This window comes from Scophthalmus maximus, chromosome 11 (assembly GCF_022379125.1).
Source record: "Scophthalmus maximus strain ysfricsl-2021 chromosome 11, ASM2237912v1, whole genome shotgun sequence".
Lineage (NCBI taxonomy): Eukaryota > Metazoa > Chordata > Actinopteri > Pleuronectiformes > Scophthalmidae > Scophthalmus > Scophthalmus maximus.
Window position 1 is genome coordinate 15,900,939 of NC_061525.1, and position 18,462 is coordinate 15,919,400.

The 18,462-nt window shown below is 42.1% G+C and overlaps 1 protein-coding gene and 1 long non-coding RNA gene across 3 annotated transcripts in view; one reads left to right on the plus strand and one right to left on the minus strand.

The window, feature by feature from the left end:
- The window catches only part of LOC118299133, a 58,182-nt gene that overhangs the window by 10,277 nt on the left and 29,443 nt on the right, over positions 1-18,462 (plus strand). For both annotated transcript variants that reach the window (XR_007031686.1, XR_007031685.1), the window contains exons 2-5: positions 7,978-8,135; positions 14,460-17,022; positions 17,114-17,226; positions 17,310-17,556. This is a non-coding gene — a long non-coding RNA (uncharacterized LOC118299133). The remainder of the gene's footprint in view (positions 1-7,977; positions 8,136-14,459; positions 17,023-17,113; positions 17,227-17,309; positions 17,557-18,462) is intronic.
- On the minus strand, positions 475-17,317 carry si:ch211-136a13.1 (HHIP-like protein 1). Its single transcript, XM_035622580.2, has 14 exons — positions 16,778-17,317; positions 10,792-11,056; positions 10,235-10,514; positions 9,893-10,018; positions 9,621-9,764; positions 7,953-8,065; positions 6,790-6,930; positions 6,328-6,402; positions 6,055-6,181; positions 5,778-5,923; positions 5,034-5,115; positions 4,693-4,775; positions 4,260-4,607; positions 475-2,306 (listed from the first exon to the last, which is right to left on the minus strand). The coding sequence occupies exons 1-14, from the start codon at positions 17,087-17,089 to the stop codon at positions 1,534-1,536; spliced, it is 3,015 nt and encodes a 1,004-aa protein (XP_035478473.2). The 5' UTR covers positions 17,090-17,317; the 3' UTR covers positions 475-1,533.

Sequence of the window (18,462 nt, forward strand, 5' to 3'; positions counted from 1 at the left end):
GTTTAACCCATCGGTACCGTCCGAAGCGTTGTATTTAAGAAGGCAGGGCAGCTGGACTTCTTCAACCCCAAAACAAATTCTGTTACGGATAGCACAATGTCGTTGAATAGTTTAAATGCCTGCATCGTATTTTCTTCAAAGCAGTGTGCATAACACGAGCAGAATATTTTCTCTAATCTCTAATTATTAGTTTTTTCCTGAATTAATACATAATAATCCCCACACAGTTAAACCCAGAACAAGAACAACTCCATGGTGTTTGCATATGGAATTGTGATGATCAATAATACAGTTCATCTTAGGGGCGTTGTTTCCTGACATCTTACAAAGATACATTACATTTTCCTCCCTGTTTGAGGCTGAGGTTAAATAAAAGTGCACTGCTGGAGAAAGAATAAGTGATTCAGAGTGAGTCACCGTCCCTCGGCTCATTATAAAACCCTATCAGAGAGTAAGAGGCAATTACAAGAGAAGCACTTTGCAGTAAACTTTATTTAAATCACTCTGTGCTGTTAAATCTCTTCATGTCAAGCTGGAAAAATTTTATCACATTCGTTGCAGCATGTCCAGCATTTCTTTGGTAGCGCTACATTCAAAAAGGTGTCAAAATGCAAAAAGAAAATAGACCTGCTGGGATTATACAATACAAAAAATTACAAATATCTTCTCAGAACACAGCTGACTGAACAGATCTGGGTGGTTTTACTCTACTAAACATGTAAACCGAACTGATAGAATGTCAGTACGGTTTTCAAAAGCCAATTTATTTAATTTTGACCATTTTGGGGTTAAAATAACATCTATCTCTAAGTATGGGAAAAGAAACCATCATTCCACCAGCGGGCAGTGGTGTTATAGTTGGACTGTTCCAGTGAGGCTCTTTGAAGCGTTGAATCTTGTCATGACAGTGAATGGGTTTTGCAATTAATGCCAGGTCGCAACAGAGAATGGCAAAGTAAAATTAATTTAGGCATTTGCCAAGGTCTTATTTGACGCTATACAGAAACCGACATGGAGAATATTTGGATTTGTGATTCCTAGCCACGCGGTTAACACTGTTATTTCCAGAGAGCGTATTACTTTTACCATCCACAGTGGAGTTAGAACGTAATAAATTTAGAGTTCACATTTACATGCAGATTTATTTTACTTCTGCAAGAAATTCCGATGCTCTCCTGCAATTCTGTTGAAGGGACTCGACAGAATTGTCGAGTGCTTTACAAAAATACTTTTGTATTTTTGTAAAGCACTTTGTGACTAGCTCTGTTGAAGGACAACTGAGCATTTAGCCGTGAAAAATGAAACATCAATTTAGAAAAACAGGCAAATAGGAAAAACACAATTCATTGAAATTGCCTTGAACAATCATGCTGTAAAATGTGCAGTCTGTCATATCCTTTTATAACTTTTTCAAATACTCTCTTATTCCCTTCTTGCCTCCTGCTGATCCTGTCACTTCCTCTGTGTGACAGGACCATGAATCGCTGCCTCCTCCTTCCCTTCCTGTGTTATTCTTCTTTTCAAAACTCTGTGCTAACCGCAGATCACCCCTACATCCTCCCGATGTGAGCAGTTGTGTTTCCCAACCCTGGATCTCTTGCACTCCAGCAGCGATCTCTCCCCGCCCTCGCACTCCACGTCATCCAGTAGGATCCTGACACTTCTGTCAGCCTCCCCCAGCGCGGCCCTCTTCATCACTGCCAGCGCCGTCGTGAAGCCGAGCTGTCGACACACCACAGTGCCCGCCTTGGTGGTGAAGAGGTCATCGCACACTGTCCCCCACTCTCCTCGGATAAAGATCTCCACTCTGCCTCGAGCCGATAAACCGTCAGTGCTCACCAGTCGCACTGAGCCAACTCTCAGCCTTCTACCTCCTCCTCCTCTTTGGAAAACGTGACCTCTACCTCTTCCTCTGGGCCTCTTATACACTTGGTTGCCCTCCCCAGCACCTTTCAGCTTCTGCTCAAGCCACAGTTGTTCTTCTCGTGCTTTAGGCACCGTGGCATTGACCGGTGGTCTCTGGGGCTTGTAGGAAGACACAACGGGTTTCTGGCTCCAGTAAGGAGGACGAGGTGTGGTCCACGCTCCAGGACGCTCAGGGTAACGCGTAGAGGTCAGAGCCGTCTCAGATCGTCTCAAGGATATTGTGGATGGAGAAGGAGGGAGCTGTGGTGAGGTCAAAGGTTGGGAGGTGGTACTAGGGGGAAACTGAAGGGGTCTCCCATTTCTCCTTGTTGGACGCGTTGTGATGATTGGGGTCTGAGCAATCCTAGAAGAGACTGCAGTCATGACGGTTGTACGATAACCTAAGGGAGAGACAGAATGACCCTCTTTATTTGAAGATATAGTTTAACAATGTGTTTAAGCGTTTTTTTCTTTCTTTAATTGATACACATGAATGCGGTAAATATGGAGCTACCTTCAGCAGCTGGTTAACTAAGCATACAGTATAACACAAAGATCAGAAACTGGGAAAAAGCAAAAACATTCTCTGTCCAAAGTTTTCAAAAGCTCCCTTTTTGAGACTAAGACGTTATTTTAATCAGTTTTATCATTTTAAAACATGTTTTGCTAAAAAGAGAAATGGCGTGACAAATAATACCTGTTAAATTGCCCATTGTTTTTTGTACAATGTGAACAAACAAAATATAATATGCTAATTTGTGAGTTTTAGTTTTAGTGCCGGTTGCAAATTCTGTTACACTGTTAAAAAGACAGACTAGTTGTTCCACGGCTGACACCCTGAATTTAATGGACAAACAGAGAATGAGAATGGTATTGATCTTCTCGTCTGACTTCAGGCAAAATAGTGAATAATTACATTTCCCAAAATGTCTAATACAACAAAGTAAGTTTGAATTTATAGAAGTTTTTAATGACGTGATGGCTCAGGAAAGCCATTCAGAGAATTGTTCTCCTTGACGGCAGGTAAAGGAAAGATGTAAACACAGACACACAAAGATGAATGTCCAAACTGAGGCTGATGCAGAACCATTTATTCAAAATAAATAAAGCCAATGTACCTGATTTAACTTAAAGTAGTGCAAATACTCGACTCATAATTAAGCACCTTTTACCCTGCTTTAGACTCTTGTACCAGCCAAGGAATTGCAGGAATTAATGTTGGGACAGTTTGGCTAATTCCAGCCAACCTGAGTTTGACATAAACTTGTGCAAATGGCTCATCCTCCAGTCTATTGCTGCGTTCCATTATACCTCAGAACTCAGAAGTCGGGTTTATCATTCCAGTATAATCTCGGACCTCCTAGTCGGAAATTACAACTGGAACGCCCCTCCGAGTCGTCGGGGAAAAAATCACCACCCCGACTTCTGGGGTCCAAGTTCCGAGGTATGACGGAACGCAGCATATATCTGCACAGGCGAACTTATAAATAACATACGCAGTAGTTGAGATATAGAACACAACTGTAATTACTGTTAAATCTCCAACAATGTGACTGTTTTTACCATCTAAGAATCACGTACCTGAACTACTTCAGAGACAGTTGATTCATCTCTAACATACTGTACAAGCTGCCATCAGGACGTTTTGGTGGATTTAACTATTCTTGCCTATACAATAAAACTCTTCTAGAGCTTTAGTTTAAATTAAATGCTATAATAGCCAGGCTTGCACTATGATAAAGTTAATATCTACCCTGCTGTACATCAAACTGATGTGCAGATCAAAAAGTGCGGCTAAGATTTCCCTTTGTATATTTACAGTAAACATAGCTGCCAATTAAAATGTCATATCTAACATGATGTTATTTAGATAAAACTCTGAGTCATAAGACTCTAACCCTGCAACTAACATATGTAGTGACTACAACGCAAGCGACAATTCTGTGTAGCTGTTATTCTAATTATTCTATACGCGGTTTATTCTAATTATTCTATACGCGGTTTATTCTAATTATTCTATACGCGGTGCGATTTTATCACTTTAAAGTCAATTTGCAAAGAATCTTCCATTTGCAAATATATCCTTGGATTTGTTCAATCTAAATGTAGCTGTTAACATGTTAAAATGTAAATCAAAAAAAGTAGAGCACAGACGAAGACACCACCCGGTTGGAGGCTAGCGGCTTCTCCTCGTGTCGAGGTAGGCGCTGGTCTACTGGTGGGTTTAATGTTGGTCCTAACAGTCGACTTAGTGGTTGAGTAAATAGTGGACCTAGTGGCCGGGGTAACAGTTGACCTACGGGTCAGGTAATCGGTGGAGCTGGCTTGGTACACGGGTGCACCAGTAGGCCTACCAGTGGGCGTGGTCGTGGCAGGAGTTGTTTCCGAGGCCGTCTGGACAGTTGCGGGTAAGGTTGTTGGTTTGATTGTCATGGCTGGGGTTGCTTTTATTGTCGTTGCTTTTAAAGTTGATGTTGGTAATGTCGTCTTTCTCGTTGCCTTTCTCGTCGTCTGCAGTGTTGTCTTTCTTGTTGCTGCTGTCGTTGGTGGTAGCTGCGTTTTTCGTAGTGTTTTTCTCGTTGGCATTGGTGGTTTTATTATTATTATGGGTTTTCTTGGTGTTTTTTTCGTTGTTGTTGTAGTTCTTCTTGTGGTCGTCGTGGGAAAAGGTGTCGTGGTCGGTCTCTTGTTAATTACAAATTCTGCAAACAAAGACATTTAGAGATTAGAAACGGCAACTAGGGAGTGTGGTTAGAGAAATAAACCTTATTTTAAGTTTCCCATTACCTTCTTTGGGGTGAAAGTGAATCAGTTTTCCCTTTATGTTAACATGTGAAGGCTTGACGCCACATTTTCCTGGTGGAGCTCGTCTGTGTGGACAATAGAGTAAAAATTACAAAATTTCTATTAGATGCTCTTTAAGCTTGGTAATTTTTTTTAAAGTTCATCTTATGCCATTTAAAAAAAAAATTAAATACAAAGACTTTTTATGTAATAGCGCCACGCAAATAACCCAAAATTTGCGCCATCCTCCTCACTCGCTAGAGTTGAAACATATTTCAAATATCACAAATAGCTTCATTAAATTGCTTAAAATTTTGTCTCAATAAAGCATATTGGTTTGCAACCTGGAAGGATCCACTATCTTATAGATGACTCCTGCTCTTGCTGTGGCGCTCGCAGCTCCTGTGGCTAAGAAAAACAGTTCTCCTAGAAAGATGGATAGAGGAAATATAATTAAGTAAAGACAATTTTAGAATATGGTGAACAGCAGGGAGAAAAAAAAGGAAGACAAATGTATTGGAGAAAGAGCAAGAAAGTAGAGGAGCAAAGGAGAAAAACAACAAAACAGAGGAGAGGGGAGACGAGTTACAAAATGTGTCCTGTGAAGGGAAGATCTTACAGCTAATGGGACTTGGAATTTTGCTTGAACTTTTCAATTTAAATCTCCTCCAAAGCTCTTCCAGGGGGAGGGAAGAGATTATTTCAGGGTGAGCAGCATGTGTGCATCACACTTCCTCTGGAGTCAGCAGCCTGCTCTCTTTCATCCAAACCAGATTCTACGTCAGACCTTACCCTCTGCTTGAACATGTCAACTTTAGGGAATTAAAAACTCTCATTACTGAAAGGTTTTTTACCATCACTTGTTCATTATACATAATTTTAAGTTTGCAAAGATGCCTTGAAGCACAGTAATCTTTTGGAATCACTATGAGTAAGTTGATTCCGCCTGTAAAAATTTGCACTGTAGACAGGACATGATAATTACCGTTCGAACTCTGAACTGACAAAATTACCAGTTTTGCGAAAACATTATTATATATTGATGAAGGTTACTGTCAAACACTTGTCACACAGAGTACAGTTATTACCTGCCTCATCCTCAGCAAAAGAGATGATGTATTTATAATAACTGTTGATGAGTTTGGGGAATCTGCAGGTCTGGTCTGTTCCCATACAGATCTCATTGTACTGCCACTGACCCGTGGTGACATTCTCCTTTAAAGACATCAGACGCCTAAGTAGAAAGAGATACATACATCTATACTGTATCCACATAAGCACAAATACATACATTATAGATTCATTTTTTTCCAACTTGTTACTTGGTTGATTTTTTTTTTCTATGAATAAGAGGAAAACACCTACCCACTCATGAAATCCCCAAAGATGTAGATTCCATTAAGGTTGGGCATCTGACAGCCTCTGTAGATGTATCCTCCTGTCACTGATTTGCCCACTTTGTGGGGGTAGGCGAAGATTGGCAAGATGTCATCTGCAATGTACACATGTCAATATTTTTTTTCTCAGTAGTGTAGCTCTTACAAAGTGAAAATCTAAAATAAAGGTCAGAGGTTTGCGCTGTGTCCACGCCCTGCGGTGTGAAAAGTCAGTGAAAGCAAACCAAGAAATTCAGCTCACCTAGAGATGAGTTTTGGCAGAGTTTGCGATCATAGCAGCTGAAGCCCTCTTTGGCCCTCCATCCGTAGTTGCCGCCTTTAAACATGTTTGGTTGCCGTTAGTAAAACTTCTCAGGAAAAATGTTGCTTCATAATACGGTAAATATTTTGTAAAAATACCTTTGGACCCACTGAACTGAACTATTGTTTGGCTGGGACAAGAAACATGTAATTTGATGTTTATTTCATGCCCTTTTTTTTTTTTAGGTTAACACAACCAGACCCCATTCTCCATAATTGTCAGGGAGCACACTGAGATTTAACCGTGATGTCTAATTCACTGTCTGACTGTGTGGCCTTTGAGAGAACAGTTTTATATGATGAGTAGATAATGATAGACATTTCATTTGCTGTTAGTGAGTGAACAGCTTCAAGTGAGAATGAAGATAATGAAGGTGAAATCTTCAAACTGAAATCATTGTACCTTTAACAATGAGGTCCACCTCTTCGTATTTGTTCTGGCCCACGTCACCGCAAAACATCCTGCCTCTGCCTCGCCCTGTCACAGGGTCACCGCGGTCAATGGAGCAGCGCCACATGTTGCGCACTCCATACGCATAAATCTCTAAGAAAGAACGAAAGTATGAGTGGACGAAACCATGAGGAGAAATTTATATGTTGACGCAAATAGCATAAATCCCTGTCCCCTTCCCCTTTCTGGGAGGAACAGTGATTTGTGCACCCCATCATTGTCTCAAGACATGTTTTTTTCCCCTTTTCAAAAACATTTAGTAAGACATTCACTTTCATGCACTGAGATCACAGTCGCACATTATTTGAGCTCTTTACAAAAGATAGAGTCTAGAAAAATTGTGTTAAAAATTGTGGAATTAAATGTTCAATTCATTGTAAAAGCAATGCCAGGCCTGTTTACATTTTCCCACATATGCAGCTTTTAGAAATGCAGCTTGAAATGTCAAGTGAAAAAAGTGAGACCATGTGAGAGAACAGCAGGAGAATCTCCACAAAATTCACAGCAGGCGAGTTGTGGGCGTGTTGACTGTTAACAAAACCATTCTGCTTTCCAGAATTAACTTCATGTCCTGCTCTAACCGCTGCGTGCGTCATATGCCAAAGGCAATCTCAGGAAAATGTCCGAAAAATTGGGTGAGGACATTTTCATGTCTCAAAACGGCTATGATATATACACAGAGTTGAAGTCGACAATTGGAGGCCGTGGATGTCTTAAGCAGAACTGTCTACTCAGGAGCTCAATTGAGGAGATTTGTGGGACGGCACACACATCCCAGGTAGACAGAGTAGACATTCAATAGCCGGACTTGTCCCTGTCTTAGGGTGCATCACGTGTTGTTATCTAACAGACAGCGTGGCTCCTCATCTATCTCTATAGGAACGCTCTGTCTCTCTGTCATTGGTCTTTGCAGAATGTAATCTACACCACAGGGCATCTCAACCTACAAGCATATGCTTCAGGCCCCATAACTCCCAGGTCAACTGTTGTTGTTGTCGTCCTCGCATGCTCTTGATAAGGCGACCCTGCTAAATAGTAAACATCCCCTGTTTACAGTCTCAGTAAGCAGGGAAGAAAAATTCCCCAACCACACAACAATATTTGAAGCTCTTTACCAGCTCGTGCTTCGTTCTCCCTCAGGAACGGGTTGTCCGATGGAATGCTGTACGGGGCGCCGTCGTCATTGTCCTCGACATCGACGCGCAGCGCCTTGCCGAGAAGTGTTGACCTATCCGACACAAGGAGTAGACGAGAGAGTGTGAAGGATTCAGCTGAGTGAATGGCATTTTATGATGCAGGTAAGAAATAGGCCACGACCTGAATCTTTCAGTTTATTAACTTGTTCCTCTTTATCTTTATTATCTTTCCAAAGAAATTCTAAAAATCATATTCCTCATACACATGTCTTCCTCTCCACCTGATGTCCTCTTACTGTCCACTTCAGTATTCGCTCTTCATCTATCTGAGCTTCATCTCTAAGTTTGTCACTTTTCCTCTTTTCTTGCTATGCTCTCTGAACTGTTTCTCTGTCTGAAGTACTCCTCCCTCATCATTTACGTCCTCCTCCTTGTGTCCTGGTCGCTGTCTCCTTACACCCCAATCCCACACTCCACTCTCTCTCCCCCCCTGCACATACCACAACCCGTAGTGTGCAATGTCAATATTAGACAAGGCAGGGTGAATCCTCTGTCATTCCCAGAACAGCTAACAGAGCGTGTCAACAAGAAACCATATTGCTAAACTGCTAAACTAAAACTCTGCGGAGAACACAAACAGCAGCATCTCAGTTAAAATATACAGAATGTTCAATAATCTGTGTCATTAACCTGCTGACGGCACTTCGACTCAATGTTTCGCTCTATGAATGAATTTGCAATGTCGGTGAAATGTATGAATATTTATACAACTGTCGCATCTTATTTCGATCCATAATTGGTGTCCAAGTATTTGTCACATCCACGATTCACAGTTCAACAAATGTGCATGACATTCTTTCAGCGCGGCGCGTTATGTATGATGCAAACGCTTCCTACCTCCGTGTCCCTTGGCAGTAATTAGCATTCAAGCCACCGTGGGTTGATCAAATAGGAATGACTTAACACATCCAGGTATACATCTGCATCAAACGTGGTGTTTGTATGTAAACAAAGGGCCACGACGCACTTTGCCTCAAGATACAGCTAGCCTTTCTTTTGAATGAATCAAATGAATTATGACGTAAAGGTTGTTCGCTGTCAGAGGTGAATAATGTTAACAAACAGAGAGAAAAAAAATGCCCTGCAGACCATCATCATAAACTATATATACTGTACAATCGCTCTTGGCATGAACACATCCTGCCACGTCTTCTTTACATGTCAACTTTACCACATCTTCCATTACCATCTGTGGACTGCTGCCAAGTGCTTACGTGATGGATACGTTAATCGTTCACCCTTTACTTCACTATATAGTGAGAATAACAAGTGCTTTCTGTCTGGAAACCCCAAAATATTTGGTATTCTAATGTCTAGGAGGTATTTATAATTTTCTTTGATCAGCATTTTCTTTTTTCAACAGAGCAAACTGAGATCTGTGTATCTTATTTGAGTTAATTATTTAAAAAAACATTAGACTGAAGCTTCGAAATATGTACGAATCATATTCTGTCAAACTTTTCGTGGGCTCATGTCATAGATGTGCCTTTTGGTCATGAACACACATTTTGTTACATGATAGTGTGCTAGCTGAGGAATTTGAATTGCTCCTCCCTTGAGCATCTTCATTTCTGAAATTATATTTACTTGTTCTGTGAGTTGCCAAACTTTCCAAAGGGGTCCCCAGCTCGACCACCATCACCGATGAAGATGTAAAGGTAGCCGTCATGGCCAAACAGGAGTTGTCCTCCGTTATGATTGGATGCTGGCTCCACCACCTCAAGGATGGTTCTGCAGCAAACGAAATAAGAGGAAGACATTACAATCAGATAATAATAAATAAATAAAGACCTACAGGCTACAATATGAGCAGTATCATAAAACGTTTCTGTCTCTTTGTGTCCACTTGAACTCCTCACCTCTCAGACGAGTGGTCGAGTTGGTTATCGTCGTGAGTTGACAGTGTGAACTCACTGATTCGTATCCTCTCCTCCTTCTTGACAGACACAGAATAATACACATAGGCCTTTCTGACTGTTGTGAACCTGAGTAGACAAGAGAAGCTAAATGTTAATGTCCATGTCGTGCATTGACATAAGCTGCTTTCAGATATGTTCTCGAGTTTATTTCTGAAAACAAATATAGTGATGGCACAGTCAGCTTTTCCTTTGAGGTAAAATGTGTGAAGAAGTTGTACAAAAGGCCATCGTCGAGTCCTCAGCATGAACCTCACAAATAACTATTATCACGAAAGTATGAACCTTGGGTGCAGGGCTATGCAGAGGAACCCCCTCTCGTCTCCAGCCCACGGAGACGTGAGGACAGCCCGTGTGAGGTTGAGGAAAGGTCGGTCGATCCTGGAGCCGTTGGCCAAATACACCCACACGTAACCCAGCTGCTCTGCCACGAAGAAGCGATGCGTTCCGTCATCTGCGTGAATCATGGCCACGGGGTTGCGGAGCCCGTTTGCGACCTCCTGTAAACACAACTCCAGACAACCTTTAGGATCTTCACGCACCGAGCCGAGGTTAGCATTTAGCTCTGCGGAGAGAAAAGGAGGGGAAAAATTAAACACTGAGATGTATAGACTTTTGTAAGCACACAGAAACAGAGTCAAAGTCTCAGCGCGTTGGTTTGTGGTGTGAGACTTGATTACTGCAACCTCCTATTCTCCCGGTGTCTAGATGTTTGCGTTTAATGTGTGTAAATGTGACCACGATAGTAGAGGATGAAGAGATGGCAATGTCAGTCTGCTCCAGTACTCATCCTCACTATTACATCAGAGTGAGTGTTAATTGGTGTGTGTCCAACATTCTACCTGTACTCGTCAGCACATTTGGATAGCAGTACTGTTTGTCCTTCAGCACCAGAAAGTCGCAGAACCTTCTGCGATCATCTTCTATCGTCGCCGTGAGGTTTGCGAACTGCTGCGGGCTCCCCATGTCCTCCAAGAGGAGGCTGAGTGTGTAGCGACACTGATGCCAGTAGTCGGAGCAGTAATCGCCACACAGTCCAGGCAGCATCCGCATGGGCGTGTTGGCATCTTCAGCATCGTACAGGTGGGCAGCGTACGGAGAACACTCCTGCGAAGGAAAATGATAAAACTTTTAGCTCCCTTCTACTTTTATTAAGGGTGGATAGTTTTGGGTATCTGTACCTATGAACCCTCTTTTAGGACACTTTCATCTCAGACGTAAAACTAAGGACATGTATGAATCAGATAAATAGAGGATTCGTGCACTTATTCCACCGCAGCTCCTCACCGCCTCACTATAACTGGTCAGGCCTGGTTTATGTACAGCCTGTCGGAGTGTCGCCTGGTATAAATGGATCCCAGGAAGGTCCAGTCAGTTATTAAGTCACAACCACACTGTCCACACCCAGAAGAGTTAGCAACAGGCACAGAGAGGCATGGCAACCAAACCATCCTGTGGCCGACTGGTGCTTTTTCACTCAGCGCCAAATCGGCCTAACCGATCATCACTGAGAACCAGAGTCCAGAGAAAAAAAAACTTCTTAACTCTACTACTATGATTAAGTTGAGTGTCGGGCAAGTTTAGTTTGTGCACAAATTGCCATTGGAGCATAATGGAGTAAACTTGAAGCAATTTCAGTTTGTAGAAGATTTAATTTCAAGTGGATAATTTGTTGAGATGTGAACCCCTCTTTAAAGACTGTCTGACATTTAGACAGCAAAAATAACTGGAGGTTAGATAATAAAAAATATAGTTTAAATCATTTAGCAGACAAGGACTGGGACCGACTGACTCTTGCTAGTCCACGTACAGTAGCAGTTGTGGGCCTTGAAACCCAATGTGCTGTTGTTTCATTTTTTCCAAGGACAGATAAATTCATGATAAGTCTAAAGGTGCCTACGTGAAAGATTGCTCATACATGAGTTCAACTTTCATTTCTTTGTACATGTCAAGTTACAGAAAAGTCTGTGACGTATTAATTATGGATATTAAACAGACACAGAAAAGGAACAGAGTCATTTGTGGCAGAGTTGCTGCAAGTATCAGTGTTTGTACTGCAAGCAGAGTTGCTGCAAGTATCTGTGAGGAAGCGTTGGATTAGTTTTGGATTAATAACTTTGTCATTGTTTTATATACCAGTGTGTTAGAATTTCTTTTTCCTGTACTCATGATGTCAATATTTTCTTTACATAGTTTAGTTATTCATATTCCTTCCTCAAAGTCATCAGTCAGTCAAATCTCAAAGCACAAACATAAATAACCACAATCTTAGATTCAAGGTTGCCAACACTTTCCATGGATGTCAGTATCTCCGATGTCCATAATGAGAAAGGTCCATAAAACTCTGGCCCTGACCATAAATGTGTTTTTACATTTTCTTCAGTATCAAAGTAATCCCGTAATGATGTTTGACAATATGTGAACAAATTTTTTTGCTCTATTCAACTCGAGTCAGAGAAGCTTTGTTAAATGACACAAAAGTACATTCCTGGGTGGAGATCAGAGCGTTTGGTCCACAGGGCAAAACAAGCGCTGTGTTCAGGCTGAGCAGCTGGATCACACTGGGATGTGGAGCAGATGGAAGCGAGCTGTATCGCCTCCCACAGTGTCTAGTATCTATCCTCTTTACAGAGTGACATTGTGTATCAAACAAGAGTCATGTAGACGTTTCAGCGATACAGATATTTTGGATTTGGAGAAGGGTTTTGGCGTATTGCAGCTGCAGGTTCACATTGTCACATCACACTGAAGCTGAGAACCAGCCGTTGCTCTGAGACCGGCTTATTTTGAGTCCCACTATCATAGGGTAGGATAAATGCACATACAGTAACTACTAACAGCTGTTCCCCAACAATGCAGCCACTTCTGCCACAAACTGCTATAATTTGGTGTTTATGCTGTCCACTTCAGAGATTCAAACTTGAGATGGAAATAAAAGGCTTTTTTCCCCCCAGTCTTTGTTTCTGGCATCTACTGTGTCTTCCTGTCTCTCAATACTGATCCGGCTGCGTTTTTTTTTTTTTTTTACAGCTGACAGAGAGAAAGACTTGTGGCAAACATGTGAATGTGTGAACTTGAACCTTGACTAGCCCCAAAAAAGGAGATTGAGACGGAGAAAAGTAGAAAAGAGAGATGTTGGGTACAGACGTATTGTCAAATTTGCTTAGGAAGTTTCCTAAATCTTGAAGTCACCCGGAAGTATTTGATCGGCAGCCATGACAAGAGCTGTTTGGATTGTCTTAATGCATAGGAAAGGAGCTTTAATGCTTCCTTTCCTATCTCCTTTAGAATAGGGTACACTGGACCTTCGACTTGGAGAAATAGACGCCCCACAATTCATTGCGGCAGCAATATTTAACCTGCGAGCAATGCAGGAACGTAAATGATTCAATCCGAAGTAAGAGAAGTAGAATAGTACGAATATGACCCAGAAGAGACGCACGTCATCATGTAAGTTACTGTTGTCTATGAATCATTTAAATCTGATGTCACACGGTGGTAAAACACACTGAAACATGATTGAGCCGCTGCGTTATTTTGTAGTCCATCTTCAGAAATTTGTAGTTTCACTACGACAGACGCACGTCTATAACAGCCGCCGTCGCGTGATGACTTAGTATAGTGAAAGTCGAGTCGGATTCTGTGAGCAGCGCTGTCAGCTTTTCCTAAGTCCTATCAGTCCTCCTTTACACCTTTCCTTGACCTCATGATGTTTTCCATTGAGGTCAAGGAATAGTAGATGGGAAGGACAATTCGACTGCACCAATTTAGAAAAGTCAAGGACTGACTTTGCCACAACGTATCTATAAAATGAGGAGAAACCCAAACACTGTAAATCAGAGGAGTCAGATACTGTAGGTGGATGCTAAACTTGAATATTTGTGATTTTTGATTGTGGTCAGCAAGAAACCCAAAACAGCATCTCATTGGATCTGTGTGTTTGGGATTTGTCGTGGTATGGTGCATTCCAGTGCTGCTAGTGAATTTGAAGTCCTGCATCTTTCTGATGTTGTTGGAGCAAGCTGCTCTGACAGACCTTTTAAAACTGAGAGTCTTAGCTGTGTAGAAGAGGCAGGAACACTGCGACGGTACTTAAAAGTGCTTATTAAAATGCACCGAGGCAAACAATTAAGTCAGTGTTCTGTTGTTTATTTACCGTAAGTGCTTGCTGACTGCTTTTGAAGTGGCCTTAGGTGGGTTGGTCTTTATCTTAATATTCTATGTACACTAGCTGTAGTAATAACAAACACACGCACACACAATATTTTTCCACAGTTGCATTAAAGTGATGGTCTTTAAAATTTCGTCTCTGTCAGTTCCTCTCTTGGAGGAACCTGATATATCCTAAACCTCTGGACAGAGGAGGAAATGGTTGTTTGTTTGGTCAGTTAAAATGGGGAATCATGACATTTCCCCCCCGTCTCCCCCGACCCACACACACAAACTTGCTCACTCCTTTTACGCACTGTCTCCCTCTCTCTCTCTTTCTGCCTTGTGTCATTGATATCAGGAAGCTCCTGCAGTGCTGCGGGAACAGAGGGCCTCAGTGCGGCGGGTTTACCCAAGATAAGTACCCTGGCACAGGGGGAACTTGACCACCTCCAGGGCCTCTTTCACCTCAGTCCATTGACCTTGGAGAAACCAGAACCACAGAGTGGGTCTTCTGCCAAAGACGACTAAAAAAGTCCAAACAGAGATAAGTAACAGAAACAAAATCCGCATGATTCATTGCCATAGTCCACTTCATTTGACTGAAAAGAAAAATAGAAACCTCCCTTAAACTTTTGTTGACTTCTAGGATAACTTTTCAGATAAATGTGCTAATTTAAGAAATGGATAGATTGTATGTTCCTCACTTTCATCTGTTTACCTCACAAAGGAGCTTGTGAATTGTGTTTGTGTGTGTGTGTGTGTGTGTGTGTGTGTGTGTGTGTGTGTGTGTGTGTGTGTGTGTGTGTGTGTGTGTGTGTGTGTGTGTGTGTGTGTGTGTGTGTGTGTGTGTGTGTGTGTGTGTGTGTGTGTGTGTGTGTGTGTGTGTGTGTGATTTTAAAAAGAAGAAACCCCTCTCCGAGCTTGCATATTTAAATTGTCCTGAACTCCGACTGCGTCTGAGTCGAACTGCACTAACCACTGAAAGTCGTACGTGCTTGGCAGTTCTGTCATTACACCCAAAGACGCAGCCTGCTTGGAAAGATCCACAGAAGGATATAATTAGCGCAATGAGACAAACCGGTATTTTCGGGGTCAGAGGATTTGTCGCTATTTCTACTTACAGTAAGAAGTTTTAACCTCCCAGTAAAACGTGCAGTGCCCCCCCATTGCCCTCAGCCTCACGATCTGCACATAGTTAGTGCCTGAGCTGCAAAGTCAGCACCTTATTACGCAATCGGAGGGACTGGCTGAGTTTAGTAAACTCAGAAAAGAAACTCAGTGACACTGAAATAGAAAAGAGTCATTATTCCCCAACATTTACTAAGATTGCAATCTCACTTAAACTCCAACTTGAATTTAGAACAATATTTAACTTTATTTCTTCAGACTAATGAAATATGAGTCATTTTCTGAGCCCACTTCATGGTCTTTTTGAAAGTGTTACTTTTTTTAAATGAATTGTGCTGATTCCTTTTACTTTGGTGCTTTATCCAGCCCGTGTTTGTCTGCTGTCATTGATATACATATTAAGTTTCCCAATCCACAATTTAGGGTCGTACAGAGATGTCAGTTAATATGCTCAATAGTTAATTTCCAAAACAGTCATGTAATTAAACAATTTAAGTGTATTTTGTGGGATTACCTAAAAAGAAAAAGTACCATAAACATGTTTTTTTAAAACTTTTCTCATAAAGTTGTTCTGCATCAGGCTCTGTGGTCCTGCTAACTGGAGCCTATGCGTCATGTGAGAGAAGATACTGAACACATGTTTTCTGGGAAGCTGGGAGGGATGAAGCCTAATGTTTACGGTACAGACAGCTGACATGGGAATACATGAACTGTACGCTGTGACATTTAGTTTTTGCATTCTAGATGTCAGAAAATCCACTTTCAAAGCTTCGGCTCAAAGGATTTCCTCTGACTTATGTTGTAATGTTCCATTAAAATAGACAGATTAGAAACAAAGGGTTTACTTTAATGCACTGCATTACTCCGGTTATTCTGGTTCACACACACCCCAATCACAAGACAACCCAAAAAACTCGTGAAGCATTAGTTGAGACGGCGGTTTGGCGTTCCACGCATGAGTAACTGTAACTGTCTAACAGTTTTGAATTTCGCCATAAACCACATGTTTGGCGGTTACCGTACTTTGGTTCTCACTCATCTGAAACCACACCACAGTTTCCTTTGGAGTGAGACAGAAACTCAATGGCATTGTCATCACCTGACAAACAAACCAGATGGATAAATGCCTTTGAATGTAATTACGCTGCTAAAAAATACACACACTGCTCATCTCGATGACCTCTTGGTGCCATACATCAACACCAGGTTTCTGAGTTGGGTCTGCAGACACCCACAGTCGGACAAATGTGCACCTTGCGTGAGAGACATATTTAGATACACAAGAAGTCTGCGACTGTATAGTCACAACTACACATAGTGGAAAAGATTGATGTGAAATCCACAGTTAAAAAATGACTATGTTTTGACGGATACACTGTATGTTTACAGTGCAATGATTTCAGATTTCAATGTCGCACCATTAAGAGTCACATAATCAAATGCAATAAGTAACAAAAATGATCCCTTTTAATGCCAAGATGAGGTGAGAGTTGGCCTGTATAATCAATCGTGGTAGGGATTTTTACAATAATGAAATGTTACTCTTACCTGGCAGAGGATGCTGCGTATGTACTTGCCGCAGGCGACATATCCCGAATGGTCGAAGTTCTCCATGATGGTGTGAAACTTGACCGATATCTCCCCGTCCCTTTCCACATCGCAGCATCCAAACTTGGAGTACTCCTTGCAGAGGACCAATGGCTGCCGGGGCTCAAACGGAGGCTTGTAGTCCAAACACTGGGGGTGACAGCTCCCCCACCAGGAGTGGAGGAGCAACAGCAGCACAGACAGAAGTAGGTGGGGGGAGAAGGTGTGGGGCAGGATGCACTGGGGGACCAGATTACAGATCCGCAGGGTCATAGTGTAAAGTCTCTGTTTGTCCAGTTCAGGATATTATTAAGCGCTCGACTCTGAATCAAAGCAGCTTTCACTATAACGTGTGAGGAGAAGGACGCAGAAGTAAATATGACATCTCCACCAGCATCTGTCAAGCACAGGTTTGAAACTCAAAGTTGAAATTCCTATAATATTTCAGAGCATTGGTTGTCCTCATCTGATGTTCTGGTCTCTGCAATTTCAGACAGCTGTGTGTGTGTTTGTGTAGAAGTGTGAATGTGTGGACATCAAACACACTGACCCAGCATCACACCTGCCTGCAACTTGGCCAGAGACCTCCAAAGCTCGCGGGATTGCGCGCTGGTTAAATCACCAACCCACACATCACGCTTAGAAGGCAAGCTGTGAATGAGGTCAGACTGATCCTGATCCAGTGAATTCTTCTGATGGTGTAGAGTTCTTCAGTTTGTTGACAGAACCGGCGTGTCAAGGTGAGGTTTTCAAAATCTAACTCCAGTTATTGAAGCTCAAAGTCCATCGCATGATAATTTCTCCCCCCAAAAAGTTTTCTGGGCGCAAAAAAAACAGGAGTCACATTTCAAAGAAGTAATCCAGCTTCTTTGAATGTTGCACCTTCGGCCACAGCTTCTGCAAAATATTTACTTCCAGCGGGAAGTCACTTAGAGAGTCTCGCTGTATTTGCTCTGGACATGTGCTCACTTGCTGCAGCGGATGTAAGCCGTGCACACAGACGGACAGACAGCAGCAGAGAGTGGGAGAGAGAGAGAGGTTCTTTCATTCAGACACAGAGCCACGCTGCAGCCTCAGCTTTAGATCCCTCCCTCTGTGCTTCTTTCCTCCTCCTCCTCTCTTCTTTTCCTTTGCTCTTTCACTCTCCTATGAAGACACATGCATTCCTTCCCATAGCATGCGGTCTATATTGCCCTGAAGTTGCAACTTTCCACCTCTCCTCCCACTGACACCCCCTCCTCCTTCACTTTCAGCATTCCCAGACCTCCTCTCAGTCTCTGCCATTTCCAGACAGACTAAATCTCACCGCGGTGTTTGTGTGTGTGTGTGTGTGTGTGTGTGTGTTCAGATGAATCAGGATGTGTGCTGGAGGAGGAGACCAATGGATTCTTCAGGCACAATTCCAAGTCTTTTGTTGAAGAGCACAGCCGGCCTGTATTTAATTTCATTGCTTCAGTATCGTCCTCTTGGACAGCACAATCGAGGCTGAAAAAAAAAACATCTGTTGCTCTTTATTGGTCAATATTGAATATTGTCAGTATCTCATAACTTACTTTAGCAGCAATGATTAATATTTTTATGCAAACAATGGATCGTATGACCGCTTGTATGTGAAAGTGGGGCTCATGGGTGACAAAGTCAGAGAA